General features: G+C 39.0%; 2 protein-coding genes across 2 annotated transcripts in view; one reads left to right on the top strand and one right to left on the bottom strand.

Moving 5' to 3' along the window:
• The window catches only part of HEATR1 (HEAT repeat containing 1), a 59904-nt gene that overhangs the window by 23139 nt on the left and 18197 nt on the right, over nt 1-18568 (top strand). The window contains exons 20-32 of the mRNA XM_075064576.1: nt 530-713; nt 1529-1677; nt 3573-3765; nt 4352-4524; nt 6343-6510; nt 7858-8100; nt 8878-9009; nt 9530-9636; nt 12948-13091; nt 14096-14214; nt 14374-14495; nt 16243-16371; nt 17875-18105. Coding sequence (XP_074920677.1) covers nt 530-713; nt 1529-1677; nt 3573-3765; nt 4352-4524; nt 6343-6510; nt 7858-8100; nt 8878-9009; nt 9530-9636; nt 12948-13091; nt 14096-14214; nt 14374-14495; nt 16243-16371; nt 17875-18105 — 2094 coding nt within the window. The remainder of the gene's footprint in view (nt 1-529; nt 714-1528; nt 1678-3572; nt 3766-4351; nt 4525-6342; nt 6511-7857; nt 8101-8877; nt 9010-9529; nt 9637-12947; nt 13092-14095; nt 14215-14373; nt 14496-16242; nt 16372-17874; nt 18106-18568) is intronic.
• ACTN2 (actinin alpha 2) overlaps nt 1-18568 on the bottom strand; it is a 163458-nt gene that overhangs the window by 143366 nt on the left and 1524 nt on the right. The window lies entirely within an intron of this gene.

The raw sequence follows: 18568 nt of genomic DNA, 5'->3' as shown, positions 1-18568 counted from the left end.
ATAGCCAGTTGATTGGGTCAGTGCAGGCTTTCAGTATTCCTCATTGGCAGCCGTTAGCTGATTACCTGTTGGGGTTAGGAAGGAATTTTTTTTCCCTTTTTTTGTAAAGTGTTGTATCTTTTGGTACATTTATTTTATTTCCCTGAAGACATTTAGTTACAGGCAACTGCTTAAGATGGGATCCCAAATTTTATTTGTATGTTCTTGGAAATGGTATTAGAATCGCAGAAGAGACCTTGTTATCACTAGAATTCATTTTGATGGCACTTGCTGCTATTTTAATGTAACTTCTGGCTGATTTGGTACTATGGAACAGGTAGTTGTGGCTCCTAATGCAAAAGCCTGCTTGCTCTTTCCCTACTCTGAGTAGTTAATTTCTGTAGTGGTCTAATAATATCTAGTGTTATGCATGAGTGCTGCAGTAAGTATGATCATGAAAATAAGGACAAGTACACACAGATAGGAAGGCATTTTGTACTTACCTATAGAGTTGTGTGGGTGTGCATATAAGTTATGTTTTCATTCTCAGATGGTTCCTGCAAAATGGCCTATCGAGTCAATGCCTGGGGAGTTGGTGTCAGTTGAGTTGTTGAATAAATACATAGAAAAGCTCAACGCTGGTCAGGCTGTTGATGTAGAAGATTCAGCCATGCTCATGCTTCTGTTGAAAAGCTTTGTTAGTGGCCTGAAGCCTCCTGTATCCTTTCTGAAAGGTGAGCTTCAGAACTCAACCCGCAAATCTTCACGGACCATGTGAAGTAAGGAAGAAAAAATTATGTTGTAGGGTTTTTTCCTGTTAAAAGTTGTTCTCAGAAACGTAGACTTTGCTTTCTAGTTATACTCTTTTTTGTTACACTAAACAGATTTCTAGAAATTTCCTTTCTCTAGACTTGAAAACAGCCACATTCCTTAGATTCTTAAGCTGCAAAGTTGTTGGGGGATTGTTTCAGGGGTATGGCTATGCTGCTGGCTTTGGCTGCAGAGCTGTAAAATTGCAATGGTTACCAAACTAAGGCTGCCGCTTGAAATCCCCTGGTGGGCTGGGCCTGTTTTGTTTACCTGCCGCGTCCGCAGATTAGCCGATTGGCGCGGGCTGAGGGACGTGCTGGCTGCCACTTCCTACAGCCCCCATTGGCCTGGAGCAGCGAACCACAGCCAGTGGAAGCCGCGATCGGCTGAACCTGCGGACATGGCAGGTAAACAAACTGACCTGGCCCGCCAGGGGATTTCCTTGAACAAGCAGCGGCCCTAGTTTGTCTACACCAGTGGTTCTCAATCAGGCTTTCAGCTGGAGCCAAAGATTTGAGACCCTGCAAAGGGGGGGGCTCTGGGAGCCCAGGCTCCAGCCTAAGCCCAAATGTTAACACTGCAATTTTACTGCTTCGCAAGCCTGAGTCAGCTGACCTGGGATGGCCATGGCCATGGCAATGCCTTGGGTCCTTTTTCACAGGGTGGACATACTATGAAGGTACTTTATACAACTAATGATGGGTTTTTTTGTCTTTCTGCACCCTGCTCATGCCTATAGATGAAACCTGGTGGAATCCTGAAAATTTGAATGAACAGAGCAGAGAGTATTTACACCTGTTGTTGTGGCTGTTTGACCTCATTGTCAGTGGAGCCAGTGAGGGAGCTGATGCTCTTCAGTTCAGAGCACTGCTGAGTCTTTTGTTCAAGGTATTTTGTGTGTGTGTGTTTGTTCTTAATGAATGTTCTGAATTGTTTCTTTTATTAACTTGTTTTGAACCTCTACATAATTTTTAAAGAAAGCTGAGAACAGTTCCAAGGGATCCTACTTAAATATTTTTTTACTTCATGGTAAAATAAAGAGTGTTTAAGTACTAAGCAATGCATTTCTGAAAAAGGTTTGGTTGTGGGTTGCCAGAGTCCATTACTATTTCTAAATATAATCTAAGAGTAAATATTATATAGTCCAATTCAGGTAATTTAACATAGCTTTTTATGCTAGTCTTCATTGATATAGAGCAGAAAGGATTTAATAAACATCTATAATGATTTAAAATTTGGTCTCAAGGTCTTTTTACAGACAATTTCATTATATGGACAGTGTTTTTATAGCGATTATTATTGCCTGAATGGAGAAATGTTTAACACTGCAAGGCAGACCTGCTTCAAACAGTCAGAGAAAGTAGACGTGCTTAACTGTGTCCAGTTGTATAACTAGCTAGCTAACTAGATTTCATGGGTTATATTAGCTGTTTGGTTTACCATATAACATGGTAAGAATGCATGTAGTGTGTTCAGGGAGGAAATGACCTGGGGCCCTGTCTACAGGGTGTGAGTGGGGTGCTGGGGCCTGGCTGTAGGGAGCAAATCTCCTGGGCCCAGGCAGCCCCTATTCCTCCCTGGCTGCAGAGCATCCTATGAGCCAGCAGGTGCTAGGCCCAGATGGGGTGGTCAGTGGCCAGTCCGCATGGAAGGAGCCCCAGACATTTATAGCCAGGACTGGGTGGAACCAGGTATGGGGCTGCCTAAACAGTGGAACCCCCCATGAGGAGCAGGAGCCAGGCACTGGTAGTGGAGAGGTGGAGATGAGAGAGGCTCTGTGAGGGGTCACTGCCTGATCCCCTGGCCTCCCTCATTTCCTCAGTTGTCCCTATCTTCTGTTCAGCTCCCTTCTGCTCCCAACCAGGGCTTCCCCCTGCCCAACTCCTCTTTTCCGCTGGGACTCAGCTTCCCCAGGGCCCCCTACCTCCACATACATCTTTTGTAGTGACCTCTGCTACTTAGCAGGTAACCTAGTCATCCTCCTTAGTAGAATTCTGGTTGCGTCCCTGAGGATGGTGCCAAAGTGTGTCTCAGTATTTTACTCTCAAAAAAGCTGTTTGGGGTAGGGGCTGTGTTTGTACAACACTTAGCACACTGGGGCCTCAAACCTAATTGGGGCCTTGGGCACCACAATGCTAGTATTAAATAATTATAAGTTAGAACAGATCATTGGGGGAGGGATAGCTCAGTGGTTTGAGCATTGGCCTGTTAAACCAAGGGTTGGGAGTTCAATCCTTGAGGGGGACGTTTAGGGATTTGGGGCAAAAATCTGTCTGGAGATTGGTCCTGCTTTGAGCAGGGGGTTGGACTAGATGACCTCCTGAGGTCCCTTCCAACACTGATATTCTATGATTAAATGACAGCCACAGATCAAACTGAAAAGATAAGGTTCCAGTTTGTATTAAAAGTACAAGAGCTTCAGAAATCCTTGTGTCAAATGACATTGAATTCCATAGTCTTTGAAAGAAAAAGTGGGGGGAGGAAGACATGACCCTTGAAGTCTTCAGTTGAAGTAAAATTATAGAAAGCTCTCAGGATGGCATAAAGAATGCTGCACGCAGCAAGGGGTTAATAGCTGCCAAAAAAAAAAGGACAGAGTCCTCAAACAAGACATTAGCTTTATATTATGCCCAACGCTTTTAGTCTCAATCTAAATGAAATGGGTGTTTCTGTAAATACCTTTTCAAGCTATAATAGCAAGAGAAAAGGTACTTTGCATAAAAGAACATAAAGGTGCACGGGACAAAGGAGTAACAAATATATTTAACTTCTTTATTTTAAAGGTACATTTAGAGGATTCAGAGGATCTATTCAAATTCCTTTCAGTTTTATGGACCTATAACTATAACCTCTCAAATCAGCTAAACTACACAGTGAATGCGATGCTGCAGACTCAAGCTTTGTATATAGGGTGTGCAATACTTACATCACAGGCTGCTCAAAAGATGAAACAGCTGGTATCAGCCTCCTCCCCAGGTACTGGGAAACCGTATACTTCTGGCTTGCTAAGTCTTATTCACATGTTAATAAAAAGTAATATCTGTGCTCTAGATCAAGTGTTAAACATTCATTTTCTTGTCATATGTTATTTCTGTCTGCATTATGAATGCTACATTTCTTGTTGAAACCATACATTTGAATTTCCTAATGTTGTCTTTGTCAAATCATAACCAATACAGAGTTGTTTTCGTAGGTAATACTTGTGCATGCAATTGTCGAATAACCACTTGCTTTTGAAATTTGTGTCTGAGAAATCACACCGTTTTAAGTAGAGCATAATACAAATTTTAAACAAGAAAAAGATGCTATATAGGCTTTAGTAGTAAAATTTAAGTCCGTCATTTTTAAACAAATACAAAAATATAAGCACCTGGGTGATGAAATTTATGGCCAGATTTCCACATGGCTCATATTAAAAATAGTTACTGTATATCCCTCAAGATTTTTAAGGAAAAGAGCAGACCCTTTAAATACAAAGGAATCGGTTGGTGCTACTGTAAATAATAATGTAAGAATTCTAACTGCTCACTTTTAACAATTTTTTTTCCATTTCATTTTTTAGTGGTAATATCTTTGCTGATTAACTTGGGGAGTCCTGTGAGTGAAGTGCGAAGGGCTGCTCTTAATTGTCTTCATTCCCTGAGTGGGACAAAGGAGTCTCCATTTCATCCCATCCTTCATAATCTGGTACAAAAAGCAGAGGAGATCATAACTGATCCTGTCTACGTGACCCAGGTAAGATTTTTATTGAAGTGCATGTGAATGAAATTAATTTTCAGGGACCCATTTGGAATTCCAACTTCTCTATTGGCTGGTAGAGATCATGTTACAGATAAGGTCCTTGTCTATTCTATCCCACCCCTATTGGTTTAGGAGACCACTCCTTCTGCTTTCTTGAGTGTGAGGGAAAGAGCCATAATGGCATTTGAGAAAGTGGAAGGTCTAGGAGTGAGGAAATAAGTATGAGAATATTTGCCAGGCAAACCAGAATGCAAAAGAAATTGCAGTGGAGCTCACTTAAATACTTGAAGACTGAGTAAATTTGTTTACGCCGCTGTTCGTATAGTGAAAAATTAAGTGTGACTTGAAAATCGGCATGTGTCTATAACAGAACTATATTTGCCGATAGGATGTTTTGAAATACAAATTAACTTTTAAGATTTTTTTAAGAGATTCTCTGAATAAATAGCCACGTTTTCATGGATGATAATTATCATATATACGCGTTCATAAGCAGAATACTTTTGGTAAAAAAGTGACGCATCAAAGAGCGGGGGTCGACTTATAAACGGGTCCACACCAAAATTTGATGGTTTTAAACTGTGTGGAATCACTCAATTTAATAGCCTGTACAGGGATTGGCAACCTTTGGCCTGCGGCCCACCAGGATAAGCACCCTGGCGGGCTGGTTTGTTTACTTGCCACGTCTGCATGTTCGGCTGATCGCGAGGTTGGAGCCAAAGGTTGCCAACGGTTGCCGATCCCTGATCTAATACATTATAGTTTTATTTACCTGCAGCGTCTGCGGGCATGGAGCCCCTCAGCTCCCTGTGGCCGGAGTTCGCTGTTCCTGCCACTTCCTGCAGCTCCCATTGGCTGGGAATGACGAACCGCGGCCACAGGGAGCTGAGGGGCTCCATGCCTGCAGACGCTCCAAGTAAATAAAACTTCCTGACCCGCCAGTGGCTTACCCTGACGGGCCAGGAGCCAAAGTTGTGCAACCCCTCAAGTATAGGGTGGGCTTATGAAAGGGTCATACAGTTTTTGCTGTTTTTACCTATTGATTTTGGGGGTCGGCTTATAAATGAACAGGCTAATGAACAAGTATATACAGTACTAGTAAAACTAGATGTGGAAGGGAGGGCAATGAGGCTATTGAGAAAGTTTTCATTATTGAAAAAGTTGTGTGTTCTATCCTTGTCATTTTCCACCGGAATCCCAGGCAATTTTGCTGGCCCACAGGGGGGGAAAGACAGGCCGCAAGCCACCAACCTTCTTTGCCAAAGACTGTTCCCCTTCTCCAGAGGTTGCTCTTGCTTGGAGGAATAAGGCCCAGGAACTTGTCTGTTTTTTCCCCCAGAGAGACACTTGTAAAGGGAAAAGTAGACATTGAAGTCTCTTCCCACAGTTCGCCCCGTGGATGAGAAGGATTGCAGAGAAAAGAAATCCCAACAATTTAAAAAAAGCATATTGATTCTACATTATTCTTTTAAGCAGTGAATGGGCTGTTTTGCTAATGTCCCCTGCACCAGCCAGATTGTGTATAGAGCAATAGATTCATAAAAGCTTCCATTTGTACAGTACACAAATTATTTATATGTAGAGTGTTCATACATTTGTCATGTAAGGTGTTTATTTCTGACTAAAGGAGAAAAATCAAACTAACTTAAGAAGAACTTAAAAATGAATAATATATTACTTTTACTCACATCTGCCTTCACATTGCATTCACTTTAAAATATTATAGCTTTCTGGGGCCCTTAACTTCTGTGGCAAGGACTTGTTTTTCACCCCGTTTGTTTTTTGTTTTTTTGTTTTTTTTAAATCAACTAGAGTTTGGGAAGCTTGTTTGAGGAGCTGCAGACACAAAGTAAACAGAAATCCCAGCAAAAGAAGCTGTTAGAAGCTTTAAAACATGCACTCGATTGTATACAAGCCCCTGGTTGTCCATCATATGTTGCAAGAAGTTTGATGAAGATTCTTCAGCAGGTCAATGGTGAGGTACGTGTGGGCTTTCTGGTTTCTACATTTATTTTATGGATAGGTTGTAAGGTTTGTTGAGGATTTTTTGTTTTAATGATGGAAGTGTCTTGAAATGTAGAGAAGTCAAAAGATGCAGCTTTATTTAGCAAGAGAAACTTTGAGTTACTGCTGATTTAAGTATCATCCAAATGTCTACCAAAAGTACTGTAAAATTAAAGTAAGATGCTATGCAAAGGTTACACATCTGCAAAATATAATATAAGATTATCACAGAGATTTGCATGCTCCAGCCATGAACTTTTTCTATTGTAGGACACTGCACTAGAGTCCTTAGGCAAATTTAAAGTCCTACTGACTCTTGAACAAAATCTCAAGAATGTTTTTTCTAGAAAGATTTCGCTGAAAACTATAATGTATTAACAAATGCTCTGTGCATGTTCAGTATTTTAAAATTAGATTTATTTTGTATGTAATTAACTCCCTTTTAAGCAGTGTATTCAGAATTCCCTTCTCTGTACTGCTGCGGAATGCATTAGTTCATTGCATTAAAACCATGGAAGCTATAGATATGATGTGAGCTTTAATACATTACAACAGGTTATCATATTTAAAAGAATTGTGAATGGCATATTGAATGATTGCCATTGTTGCCAGAAACGTAGGGTTTGTCGGAGCTGTAGTAATCATAACTACTCTGAAAAACCGAGCATAGATTTATGCTGTGGTGTTGTATCCATGTTGCTCCCAGGATATTAGACAAGGTGGGTGAGGTTAATCATCCCCCCCCCCCCCCCCCGAGTTTACACAGAGCTTTTCTTCAGGTCTGGAAGGAGAAGAGCTCTGTGTAAGCTCAAGAGCTTCCCTCTTGCACCAACAGAAGCTATTATGTCACCCACCTTGTCTCTTTAATATCCTCAGACCAACACAGCTACCACAACATTGCATAAATCCAGTCTTTCTGTTCAGTTCAAGATTGTTAGTGTCTAGCATAACTCACTCATAACTTTGCTAGACACTAAAAATCATGGACTGAACAGAGAGACTGGATATATGGCTTATTACAACAATCTGTAACCCTTTAACAGCCCCGTCCTCCATCTGTCTTTACCTCCCTTCCTTTTCTCCCTGTTACTGGAGGGGTATTAATGGGCAAAGTCCCCTACAATGCCAATTTCACATTGGAAAGTGCATCCTAGAGGTAAGGACGTTCCCTGACACTTTTTTTTAATTTATATTTACATAATGCACAGTGTGATGTCAGTGATTGATATTGCACTAAAAATGAAACTGCTCTTCTGAAAATTTCTTAAAGCAACGGTTGATTTAAAAAAACCCCAACCTCTTATAAATGTTCTTCACTTGTAGATGATACTGTCTCACCTGTTGCCTGCAATAGATAGATTGCTAGAGAAAGTGCTAAAGGAACCTGAGACAGTATTGAAAGATGAAGTTGTTCTTCTGCATCTCATCCTTGGGAAATACAATGAACATTCAGCTGCCCTCTTATGCAAGGATCAGCAGAGTCTGGATTTGTTCATCAGAAGTCTGCACATTGCAAAGGAGCTTTACAAAGGAATTCCAACTTTCCAGATCACAGCACTTGGCCAGGTAGGTGTTTCTGAACAAAGTTTTTCATATTTTTTTTTAATTCAGATAGATGGGAGTGTTGGTGAGTGAATTCAAAAGGACTTTCAAAGGGCTAGCTCAGTGGTTTGAGCATTGGTCTGCTAAACCCATGGTTGTGAGTTCAATCCTTGAGGGGGCCATTTGGGGATTTACTTGAGGGATTGGTCCTGCTTTGAGCAGGGGGTTGGACTAGATGACCTCCTGAGGTCCCTTTCAACCCTGCTATTCTATGAAAGTTAGAAAACCCTAAATTCTGAATGAAACTCTTTTACATACCAGTTTCCCAGATCCATGTAGCTCTTCGAAGTGTTTTCCAAACTGATACCGCAAAGCTCTTTGTCTTTAAAATGTTGAAAAGTAAAAGTGTTTTTTCCCTTTTATTTTTTAGTTTTTAATAAGGTAGGTATCCAGAGTTGCTCCTAGCTGCTGCTGCTACTCCATTTTATATACTTTTCACCAGCTACTGCAGCAGCTTTACCTCAAATTCTTGTTTTTTTTCAAGAAACAAAAAGAAAATATGTAATGTCAAGAAATAGTAGTAAGATAAGTGAGAAATATCTCTTTGAAATATTGTATTACCATCACAAAAGTGGGACAATGTGTACATAAATCTGACTGACATTTGTGTGTATGTATGTACTGTAAATCATTATATATACAAATATAAAAATAATTTAGATTTTCCCATGTTTCACATTTTGCCATTAAAAAGTGTACCTGTTTTTGGCTTCATTAAATATTTATTTTTTAACATTGCAGATCACTAAACCATTCTTTGCTGCAGTGCCAGGTGGGAAGGTGCAACAGAAACTACTGAGAGTTATGTTTGATTTACTGTTAAATTGCAAAAACCCACTTTGTGCCCAGGCAATTAGCAGTGTTTTTAAAGGGGTAAGTTGTAGACTGTTAAGACTTGGGAATCTATTCAGAATTGTGTAAGATATTTCAGGTGAAATTGCATCCAATAATTGTATTTATTGCTTATGGAATTCTTAACATGAAGTCATCAGAAGCCATGTAAACCACATTAAAATGCAATTTAATATGCATTAAAATAGTATTCCTAAAAGATAAGTATCACATCTGTATGTATTCATTATGTTGTAACAATGAACTTCAGAGGAAGGAGGAACATTCCACTCTGCTTCATTTTTATTTTCTGTATGAAAAAAGCCATTTTGTCTAAAAATCAAAGTGTATCTCCAAATACACTGAGAGTAAATGTTGCTTGAATAGTAATTTGTTTGTTGTAATACTTGCATTCTGATCGACATAAGAAATGCAGTTAGGACAGGCATTCAGAGCTATTATGATGTTTGAGGCCAGATAAATACTTGAGTGTATGGATAGATGTTTGTTGCTCATGTGTACTTAATATTTTATTTTATTTTATTTTATTTTTTTGCTCTAGATTTCAGTTGATGCTGAGCAGATTAGTGTAGAGCTAGACCCTCCTGAGAGAGACAAAGCTCTGGCTACCGTTCAGCAAACTAGAAGACAGAAAATACAGCAGCAGAGGTAATGGGCATAGAGATGTAGAAGCTACAGGCTTTGTCTACATACATTTAGGAAACATCACTTGTTGAGAGAATGTCAAAATATATAGAAGGCGTGGGAACTTCTTTGACTGCATCTGTAAAGAAGGAAAAAAATCCCAGTGACTTCAGAGTTTAAAGCCTCCCCATATTGTTTAAAAGAGGTGGCAGAGTGCTTGATACAGAAGACAGCTATCTCTACCCAACAACCTTAAAATCATGTATTGAACTTGATGCGCACAGTCAGGCCAAAGCTTATTTTTGTGTGTGTTTACTATTAACATATATTTAAAGAAAGTGCATGGGTGAGGTTTTTAATAGATATTGACAGCAACTTCTTGGTGTTCCACTAAAAAGCAATTTTTTTTTAAGTAAAAGCTTTAGTCATATTATTTTTATACCCTCACTAAGTAAGTTCAGGAGAGAGAACTTTCGTTCAGTCAGTCAGTCCTTCTCTTTCTATCTCTAAAAAGCGACAGAGTCCTGTGGCAGCTTACAGACTGACAGAAGTATTGGAGCATAAGCTTTCGTGGGTGAATATCCACTTTGTCAGACGCATGTCATGTCATGCATCTGACGAAGTGGATATTCACCCACAAAAGCTTATGCTCCAATACTTCTGTTAGTCTATAAGGTGCCACAGGACTTTTTTGTTGCGTTTTACAGGTCCAAACGAACATGGCTACCCCTCTGATGATCTTTCTATCTCTGTTCATCTGTATGCAACCCCTTCACCCACTTGATTTACAGAAGTTCTTGCTCATTAAATTACTTATTAGAGTGTGTTTATCAGAGAAAAACTTATAGAAATATATGCTGGAAGGAACCTCAAAAAGTCAATTCCAGCCTCCTGTGCTGTGCAAGATCAAGTAAACCTAAACCATCAATGACCAGTGTTTGTCTAAAGTGTTCTTAAAAACCTCCAATGACAGAGATTCCACAGCCTCCCTTAAAAACCTATTCCAGAGCTTGATTACCTTTATAGTTGGAAAGTTTTTCCTAATAGCTAACCTGAATCTCCCTTACTGCAGATTGTCCATTACTACATGTCCTACCTTAAGTAGATATGGAGAACAGTTGATCACCATCCTCTTTATAACAACCCTTACCATGTTTGAAGACTGTTGTCAAGTCCCCCCTCAGTCTTTTAATAGATTGTTTAATAATTTGTTCCAGTATCTTTCCTGGTAGCTAAATTAGGCCGACAGGTCTATAATTCCCCTGGGTCCTCTTTGCCCCCCCTTTTAAAGATAGGTACTGTGTTTGCATTTCTCCAGTCTTCTGGGACCTCATCTGTCCCTCAAGATTTTTCAAAGATAATGGCTAACAGTCCTAAAATTGCATCATGTAGTTCCTAAAGTACCCTAGATGAATTTCATCTGACCCTGTCAAATTGAATACATCTAATTTTATCTAAATATTATTTCACCTGTTCTTTCCCTATTTTGGCTTATGTTCCTTCTCCCTTGTTAATATTAATTGTGTTGCATATCTGGTTACCTGTAAACTTTTTAGTGAAGACTGAAAGAAAATAGGCATTGAACACCTCAGCTTTTTTGATGTCAGCTGTTATTAGCTCTCCTTCCCTTCCAAGTAGAGAACCTACACTTTCCTTCATCTCTCTCTTGTTTGTAATGTTTTAAAGATCCCATGATTACTTTCTGTGTCCTTTGCTAGGTGTAACTCACTTTGTGCCTTAATCTTCCTGATTTTGTACCTACTTGCTTGTGCTATTCTTTGTCCTCTTCCTTTGCAATTTGTCCATGTTCCTATTTTTTGTAGGATTCCTCTGACTTTCAAGTCATTAAAGAATGCTTGATGGAGCCATATTGGCCTCTTACTATTCTTCCTATTTCTTCTTTGCATTGGGTAGTTTGTTGTCTTTAATACTATCTCCTTGAGAAACTGCCAGCTCTCCTGAACCTTTTTTTCCCTTAGTTTTTCTTCCCATGGAACTTCATCTGCCAGTTCTGAATTTGTTTAAGTCTTCTGTTTTGAAGTCCATTGTCTTTTTTTTTCATTTTATTGCTCTCTCTCTCTTTCCTTGGAATCATGAAATCATCATTTAATGATCACTTTCACCCAAATTGCCTGCTGTCTTCAAATTTGCTGCTAATTCCTCCCTGTTCATCAGAATCAAGTCTAAAATGGATGTCCCTCTGTTTACTGTTTCCGCTTTCTGGAACAAAAAGTTGTCCCCAGTACATTCCAAGAACTTATTGGAAATTTTGTGTTTTGCCATATTACTTTTTCAAGAACTGTCTGAGTAAAGTGCCCCATTGCTACCAGAACTTGTGTTTTGGATACTGTAGAAGTGACTCATCCCCACATCCTCCAGATTTGTGGTCTATAGTAGACCCCTACCATGGTATCATTCCTATTTTTTTTTAAACCTCTTTTATCTTTACCTAGAGACTTCAACTGGTCTGCTTCCCACCTCCTTCTGAACCTTAGAACAAGTGTATATATTCTTGATGTATTATGCAACACCTCCCTTTTTACCCTGACTGTCCTTCCTGAACAGGCTCCACCTCTCTGTACCAGTATTCCAGTCATGAGAGTTATCCCAACGTGTCTCAGTGATGTCAGTTAAGTCATAATTTAGCTTGTGCATGAAGGCTTCCAGTTCTTCCTGTTTGTTCTCCATACCCCTTGCATTTGTGAATAGACATCTAAAATGCTGAGCAGATTCTCCCACTGATTTTCCTCTCGTCACTTCTGTAACCTTGCTGTAATTGTCCATCTCCTTCCCCTGCCCCCAAATATCTAATCTGCTGCTAAAGTTACCTTCTTTTATATTTATCTGTGAGCTTTTGTCATCTACCCCCTTTGAACTTGGTTTAAAGCCTTCCTTGCTAAGTTGGGGAGTCAGTGCATGAAGATGCCCTTCCCCTTCTTGTTCAGGTGGACCAAGTTCAGTCAGTGCCGAGCCAGCCAGTAGTTAAAATTAGACTATTGTCCATTAGCTGGATGCCCAGCAGGTCAGCATTGAGACAACTGACTGACTAATAATAGAAAAATGATTTCAGCCACAGGAACCCATCTTGGATTATAGGGTTGTGTTTGGGAACGTGTCTGTACAGTAGGCACACTGTATTTTAACCTTTTTTTTACACAATTGGATCTGTTTTTCTTTTGATATATCCTGAGATTCTATTTCCATTTGAAAGGCCACGCAAAACCTTTGCAATCTGAATCCAAGTTGTGGTGGTTTGTTTTCCAACAGCGATCTGTGCTCAATTCATTTTCTTTGAACGAATATATCTTGATTTTCTTGCATTCTAATCTTTTTAGAAAACCCCAAGTTCCAGAATCAGTACCTGAAATAAGCAGTGTGAACTGGCAGAGAGTTACACTCATCCTGGAATTACTGCAGCACAAGAAGAAGGTCAAGCGTCCTCAGGTGCTAGTACCTGCACTTTTTAATCTGCTGGCCAGGTAATGACACATCATTAAAAATTAAGAAATGTCAGTCATTACCTGTTCTCTCCTCACTAATAGGGGAGGTAAAACATTAGAGTGTCGGCTAATACCTAAACATTGTGGAAGCAACATATTGGTGCACCCTTTGTTTTAACTCCTTTAGTCAGGAGAGCAGGACACAGGGCTGCTGTCAATATTGTGCACTGAATGGTACGGTGGGCCTTTGAGAGTGGTACAACATACACAGCTTATCAGAGATGTGCTTTATTTCTATATTAAGATGCTTAGGAGTGCAACAGTTCCCCTAAACTCTGATTTTCTGTATGGGCATGCAGACCTCTGCTGGTAGTGGTGGTGATAACACTGACCTTGTGGTTCCTAATTCAGGGCTGCTAAAGGATGATTTACAGAAAGCAGTAATATTGCCCTTTTTAAAGCAGCCTAATTAAATTACTGCTATTCCTCTCTTGCTCCATTTTTGGATGTTCACTGTTTTTTACATATCCCTCTCCCAATCCCCCTAAGAAGCACTCAAAGCTAGATGTTACTTAGACATGTGATATCGTGGCAGGCAGAGCCTTGCTGAATTGCCTGTCTGCCTCCTTGGGACCTAGTCTGTGAAAATTAAAGCCCTAAATTTCCCTTTATTTTGTAACATAAACTTTTAACAGATTTGGTGATTAGTTTTCAAACCTTCAAATTTACCTTTTACAGTCAAGGGAAGATGGATGTTTCAAAAGGAAGTGGGTGATTCAGTGAGCTTTTCCTTTCAGTGACACTAAGTGTTCAAATGACATTTCAGTGCACAACAGTGATTATTTTCTGAGGTAAAATAATCTAAGATAAAATAAGAAAATTCTCCGCATACTATGTGAGACTAGTGATTGTTTTTATGGAAGTCTCTTTGTTTGAACATATCTCTCGTTTGAATTTTTAAGATGTGACTAGTCCACTAATTTATCTGAAATTTATTTTTCATCCTTCCACTTCCTTCCCCTGACTGCCTCCTGAATCTTCAGATGCCTGGAAACTTCAACAACAGAACAGGAAAATATGGAATATACAAAGCAGCTAATCCTAAGCTGTTTGCTAAACATCTGTCAGAAACTGTCCCCAGATGGCAGCAGGATCCAGTCAGGTAAAAATTACAGCTTCCAGTTCTGAACATGAAAACTTTCCCTAGCTTTTGTACATTATCTGCTTTTTAGGATTGAAATAGTATATCTGTTTGTTTATTCTTAACATTGGTGATCTTTTTAAAAAAGTACTAAGCACGATTTTTTCCCCCCCTCTGCAGATATCCTTGATAAAGAGAAATTCAATGTGGAACTGGTAGTTCAGTGTGTCAGGGTATCAGAAATGCCTCAGACACATCACCACGCACTGCTACTGCTTGGTACTGCTGCCGGCATGTTCCCTGTAAGTTGTTTGAGAGGTTTACTAACAACTCTTCTCTTTCGTCTCTGATTTTAAGAGAGGGGAAGACAGAAAGCTAAAAGATACAGAGGACTTCAGGAGAGAAAACTACTCCTGAAAGAAATGGGACAAAATTAGATGTCCGTTAAATTCTTTTGAAGAGATTCCCACTCCCATTTTTTATTTAAAAACAGAAAGATACTTTGTCATGGTGGTGTTAATCACTAATTATCAAGGGTCGTCTTATCCCTCCCACAGAAAACCCCATGGGGAATGGAAAACTTATTACAAAAGGGCAATATGGTTCATCATGACATTATCCCCCTCAGGTTAAATGACTCACCCACCATTCCATTGTGTTCATGGCCTTTTGCACCTCCTTTTCTTCTTTCTCCCCTCCATGCTATCCAGCATAGGGGGGCGTCTGGCCCAGATATGACAGTGAAAAGTATTCTTAATGGTTTTTATCTCATGCAACAGTGTAATGATTTTATTTAATAATATTTTAAGTCTTTGAAACTGCTTCTGAATTAGTTCTCTTGTGTGAGCTTAAATTTTCATATGTAACCATTGTTAAAATAAGTTCACAAGTGATGTTAAAGTGTATCAGTATATAAAGACATATATTTGTTCAGTCTCTCAGTTGAGAAGTTGAAAAAGAAAGTGCTCCTCCCCATGATTAAACTGAAATGTATTAGACAGACAGTTTTTAATTGCTTTATGGGAACCCAGTATATGACATGAAAACAATTTTCCATCCTTCTTTAATACTGGGTCACTGACTGGTTTTCGTTTTTTAAATAAAGTAAATATTTGCCTGGAATATTAAATATCTTTCTAAACATGGCCTATTTATTCTGCTTGCTAAGCCTGGATGGGAAATCTGTTCACAGCTGCTTTCATTGTGCTCTTATAAAACCTATGACACACAGGTTTTAGCAAGATGGTGTCACCAGCAGTACTCAAAGAATTGTCAGAAGTTACCTTTAGAGCTTTCACAGCACTAGGCTACGTTAAACTGAAAAGTTTCAAATTGAATTTGTGTTTTGTTCACATTGTGGTTGTGAGGTAGCCTAAAGAAGTCAGAAAACTAAAATTTAAAGCAGCTAATTAATTGTTACCTCACATTGCAGGTATTTGAAAGATAAAAGGGCAGTTAGGTGTCCAACTTCCATTGAGTGTCAATGGGAGTTGTGTACCTAATCGGCATTTGTGTCTTTGAAAATCTACTCATAGGTGATTTTGTATACAGCAGTACTGCATTATCTGGATATAAGAGCACAACAGACTTAGTCAGCCTTAACTCTTAAGTCCTTTCTTTACCAATTTACTTAGATTTTTGTTTTGATGTTTAAATATTATATGCCCTTCAGCATAGTTGCTCTCTGTAACTTCAAGGGACACGGTCAACTTGAAATCTAGTCAGTTAAAAAAAAAAAAAAAAAATCTGAATAAAGAATTGTTTTCTCTAATTTCTTTCAGTTATAGTAGACTTAAGTACTATATCTATATATAGATACCTATATCTGTCTGTCTGTCTCTCTCTCTCTCTCTCTAGAGAGAGAGAGAGAGATATTCATATTCCAGATAAAGAAAAGGTCAAAAAGCCTTAAAGTTTATTGAGAGGCAGGGAGGGAGAATGTAGAAGAACAAAACCAGAAACACCTACAGACCGTTACAGAAACTAGTAGCTTTAGTATCTAAAACTGAAAACACTAACCTGGAGTTTTTGGGGGACTTTGTTTTTCAGGACAAAGTTCTCCATAACATCATGCCCATTTTTACGTTCATGGGGGCAAACGTCATGCGTCTAGATGATACTTACAGCTTCCAAATAATTAATAAGACGGTGAAGATGGTTATTCCTGCTCTTATACAGGTGAGATTTGTTTTCTTTCATTAGAAGAAGGCTCTGAACAGTATTTTGGGTGTGAGTTTTTTGTTTTGTTTTTAGGGCACTAGTAAATAATTTGTAGCACGTTCCTTGAGATTTCTACTGGGTATGACAGACATGACCAGCCCTAAGGTCCAATGAAAACTGCTATTGAAAAAGTATCCTCCTTATCCAGGGGAGTGGAAATGGATTTTACAGAAGGTGGAATGAAAGTGATGACTTGCATAGCTAGTCTGGAGCATGTTTTTGGTGTACAGGTCTTAGTGACATACTTAAAAGCCTAGTAATGATTTGATTAAAACATCGTATGTTATCAGATTGTATGACTGAATGGGGCCTGAAATGTTTAAAAAAAATATTTTCGAACTTATCAAAGAAGTATTAGGAGTATCAAATCTGGCCTTCACTGGTTTTGTTGGATTCACTGGAGATCACAGATGTACTATAGTACTTATTTATGGGGATGGGAATGTCATTTCTTTTCTTCTAAGTCTCTTTATTTCTGGCCGTTTGAGCTAAATGAATATAAACCCAAAACTAACACACACACTGTTTGAAAAAGATTTAATAAAAACACTTTCCCTGAATCTGCTTTCACTCAGCATTGTCCCTAACACACTCCAATCGTCCATGGGTTTTCATGAAAAATGTGGTGGGTGAGATCTGAATTTCTAATGTAAACACAAGTAGGAAGAAAATCTCTGATTGGAAAACCTTTCAGGCCCCCTTTGTACACCATAAAGAAACAAAAAAGAGAAAAACCTCATTTTACTTTCTCTGCATGTCACTTTTAGAGAGATGAAGCTGTTCTCCAGTAAGTTTTGAAAAGTAATTTTTAATTACTGAATAATGGAGCCATTACCAAATGTGAAAACAAATTTATGTAAGCATATATGTGTACATATAATTATTACATATAGATAGTGGTCTATTAGTGAGCTGATATTCTCTAGGTCCTACCAAAATTGTTTTTATTAAAGTGTAAAATTTGAGGAAAGAATTGAAATGCATGTTGAGGGTGAGATTTTCAAAAGTGCTCAGCATTGGTCTCCCTTGAAAATCTCCTTTTGACTTCACGGGGATAAATTTAGACTCTAGCTGAGTAATTTTCAAAGTCGCAGTCAATTTGAGAGCGTTTTAATAAAATGCTTTTCTAAAACTCAAAGAAAGTTCGATGACTGAAAATTGTTTAGAAAAACATCCAATCTTTTGTTAGCCCCACTTTGCACTGGTGCAGCACATCTACATTAAGGGGGCTCGTACACAGTTATGCAAGTGCAGACTTTTGTAATATCAACAAGCCTTACATTTTTGCAGGATGAAGCCTTTAGATGTTTATCTTGTGATTGTAATGTTTGGCAGTGGTCTTGCTTTGATTTACGTGCGTCGCAAGAACAGTTCCCACCTCTTTCTCTGTGCATATAAAATCCTCATTAGATTGTGCCTGTTTAGGATAATTTGTTGAACTCCCTAACCTGTTGTTTATAGGCTGAAGAAGGTGGCTCTCCAGAGGCTGCACAGGGTGTGGAGGAGGTGGTTATTAAAATCATACACGTGTTTGTGGATGCCTTGCCTCATGTACCTGAGCACAGACGCCTGCCCATCCTCGCTCAGCTGATTGATACGTTGGGAGGGGAACGATTCCTCTGGGTTCTTTTGGTGCTCCTGTTTGAACAGCATGTGACCAAAACAGTGACTGCAGCAACCAATGGAGAAAAGGTTAGAATCATGAGGGGTGAACTCTTTTTAACTGTAAAAATGTCCAAACTGAAAATAACAGCATGTTTTCGATGTAAGTGGTGGTGTAGTTTCATCGGTCCCAGGATATTATAGAGACAAGGTGGGTGAGATAATATCTTTTATTGGACCATCTTCTGTTCGTGAGAGACAGATAACCTTTCGAATTTACAGTAAGCTTGAAAGTTTCTCTTTCACCAACAGAAGTTGGTCCAATAAAAGATACTATGTCACTCACCTTGTCTCTCTAGTATGTGTTCAATTCAGTTGTGAGATGAGGCTCTTGACTACTCTACAAAAATTACCATCTATGAAAGCACTGTTGCTGCCAAAACATGAGGATAATGTTGTTTATTATGTGTATTGTAGTAAAACTGAGGAGCCCCAATCATAGACTGCAACCCATTGTGCTAGGTGTCATACAGATGTAACAAAAAGGCAGTCC

The sequence above is a fragment of the Chelonoidis abingdonii genome, chromosome 3, assembly GCF_003597395.2.
Source record: "Chelonoidis abingdonii isolate Lonesome George chromosome 3, CheloAbing_2.0, whole genome shotgun sequence".
NCBI lineage: Eukaryota > Metazoa > Chordata > Testudines > Testudinidae > Chelonoidis > Chelonoidis abingdonii.
The sequence above is the reverse complement of the archived record's forward strand: the minus strand, read 5'-3'. Positions and strand labels throughout refer to the sequence as shown.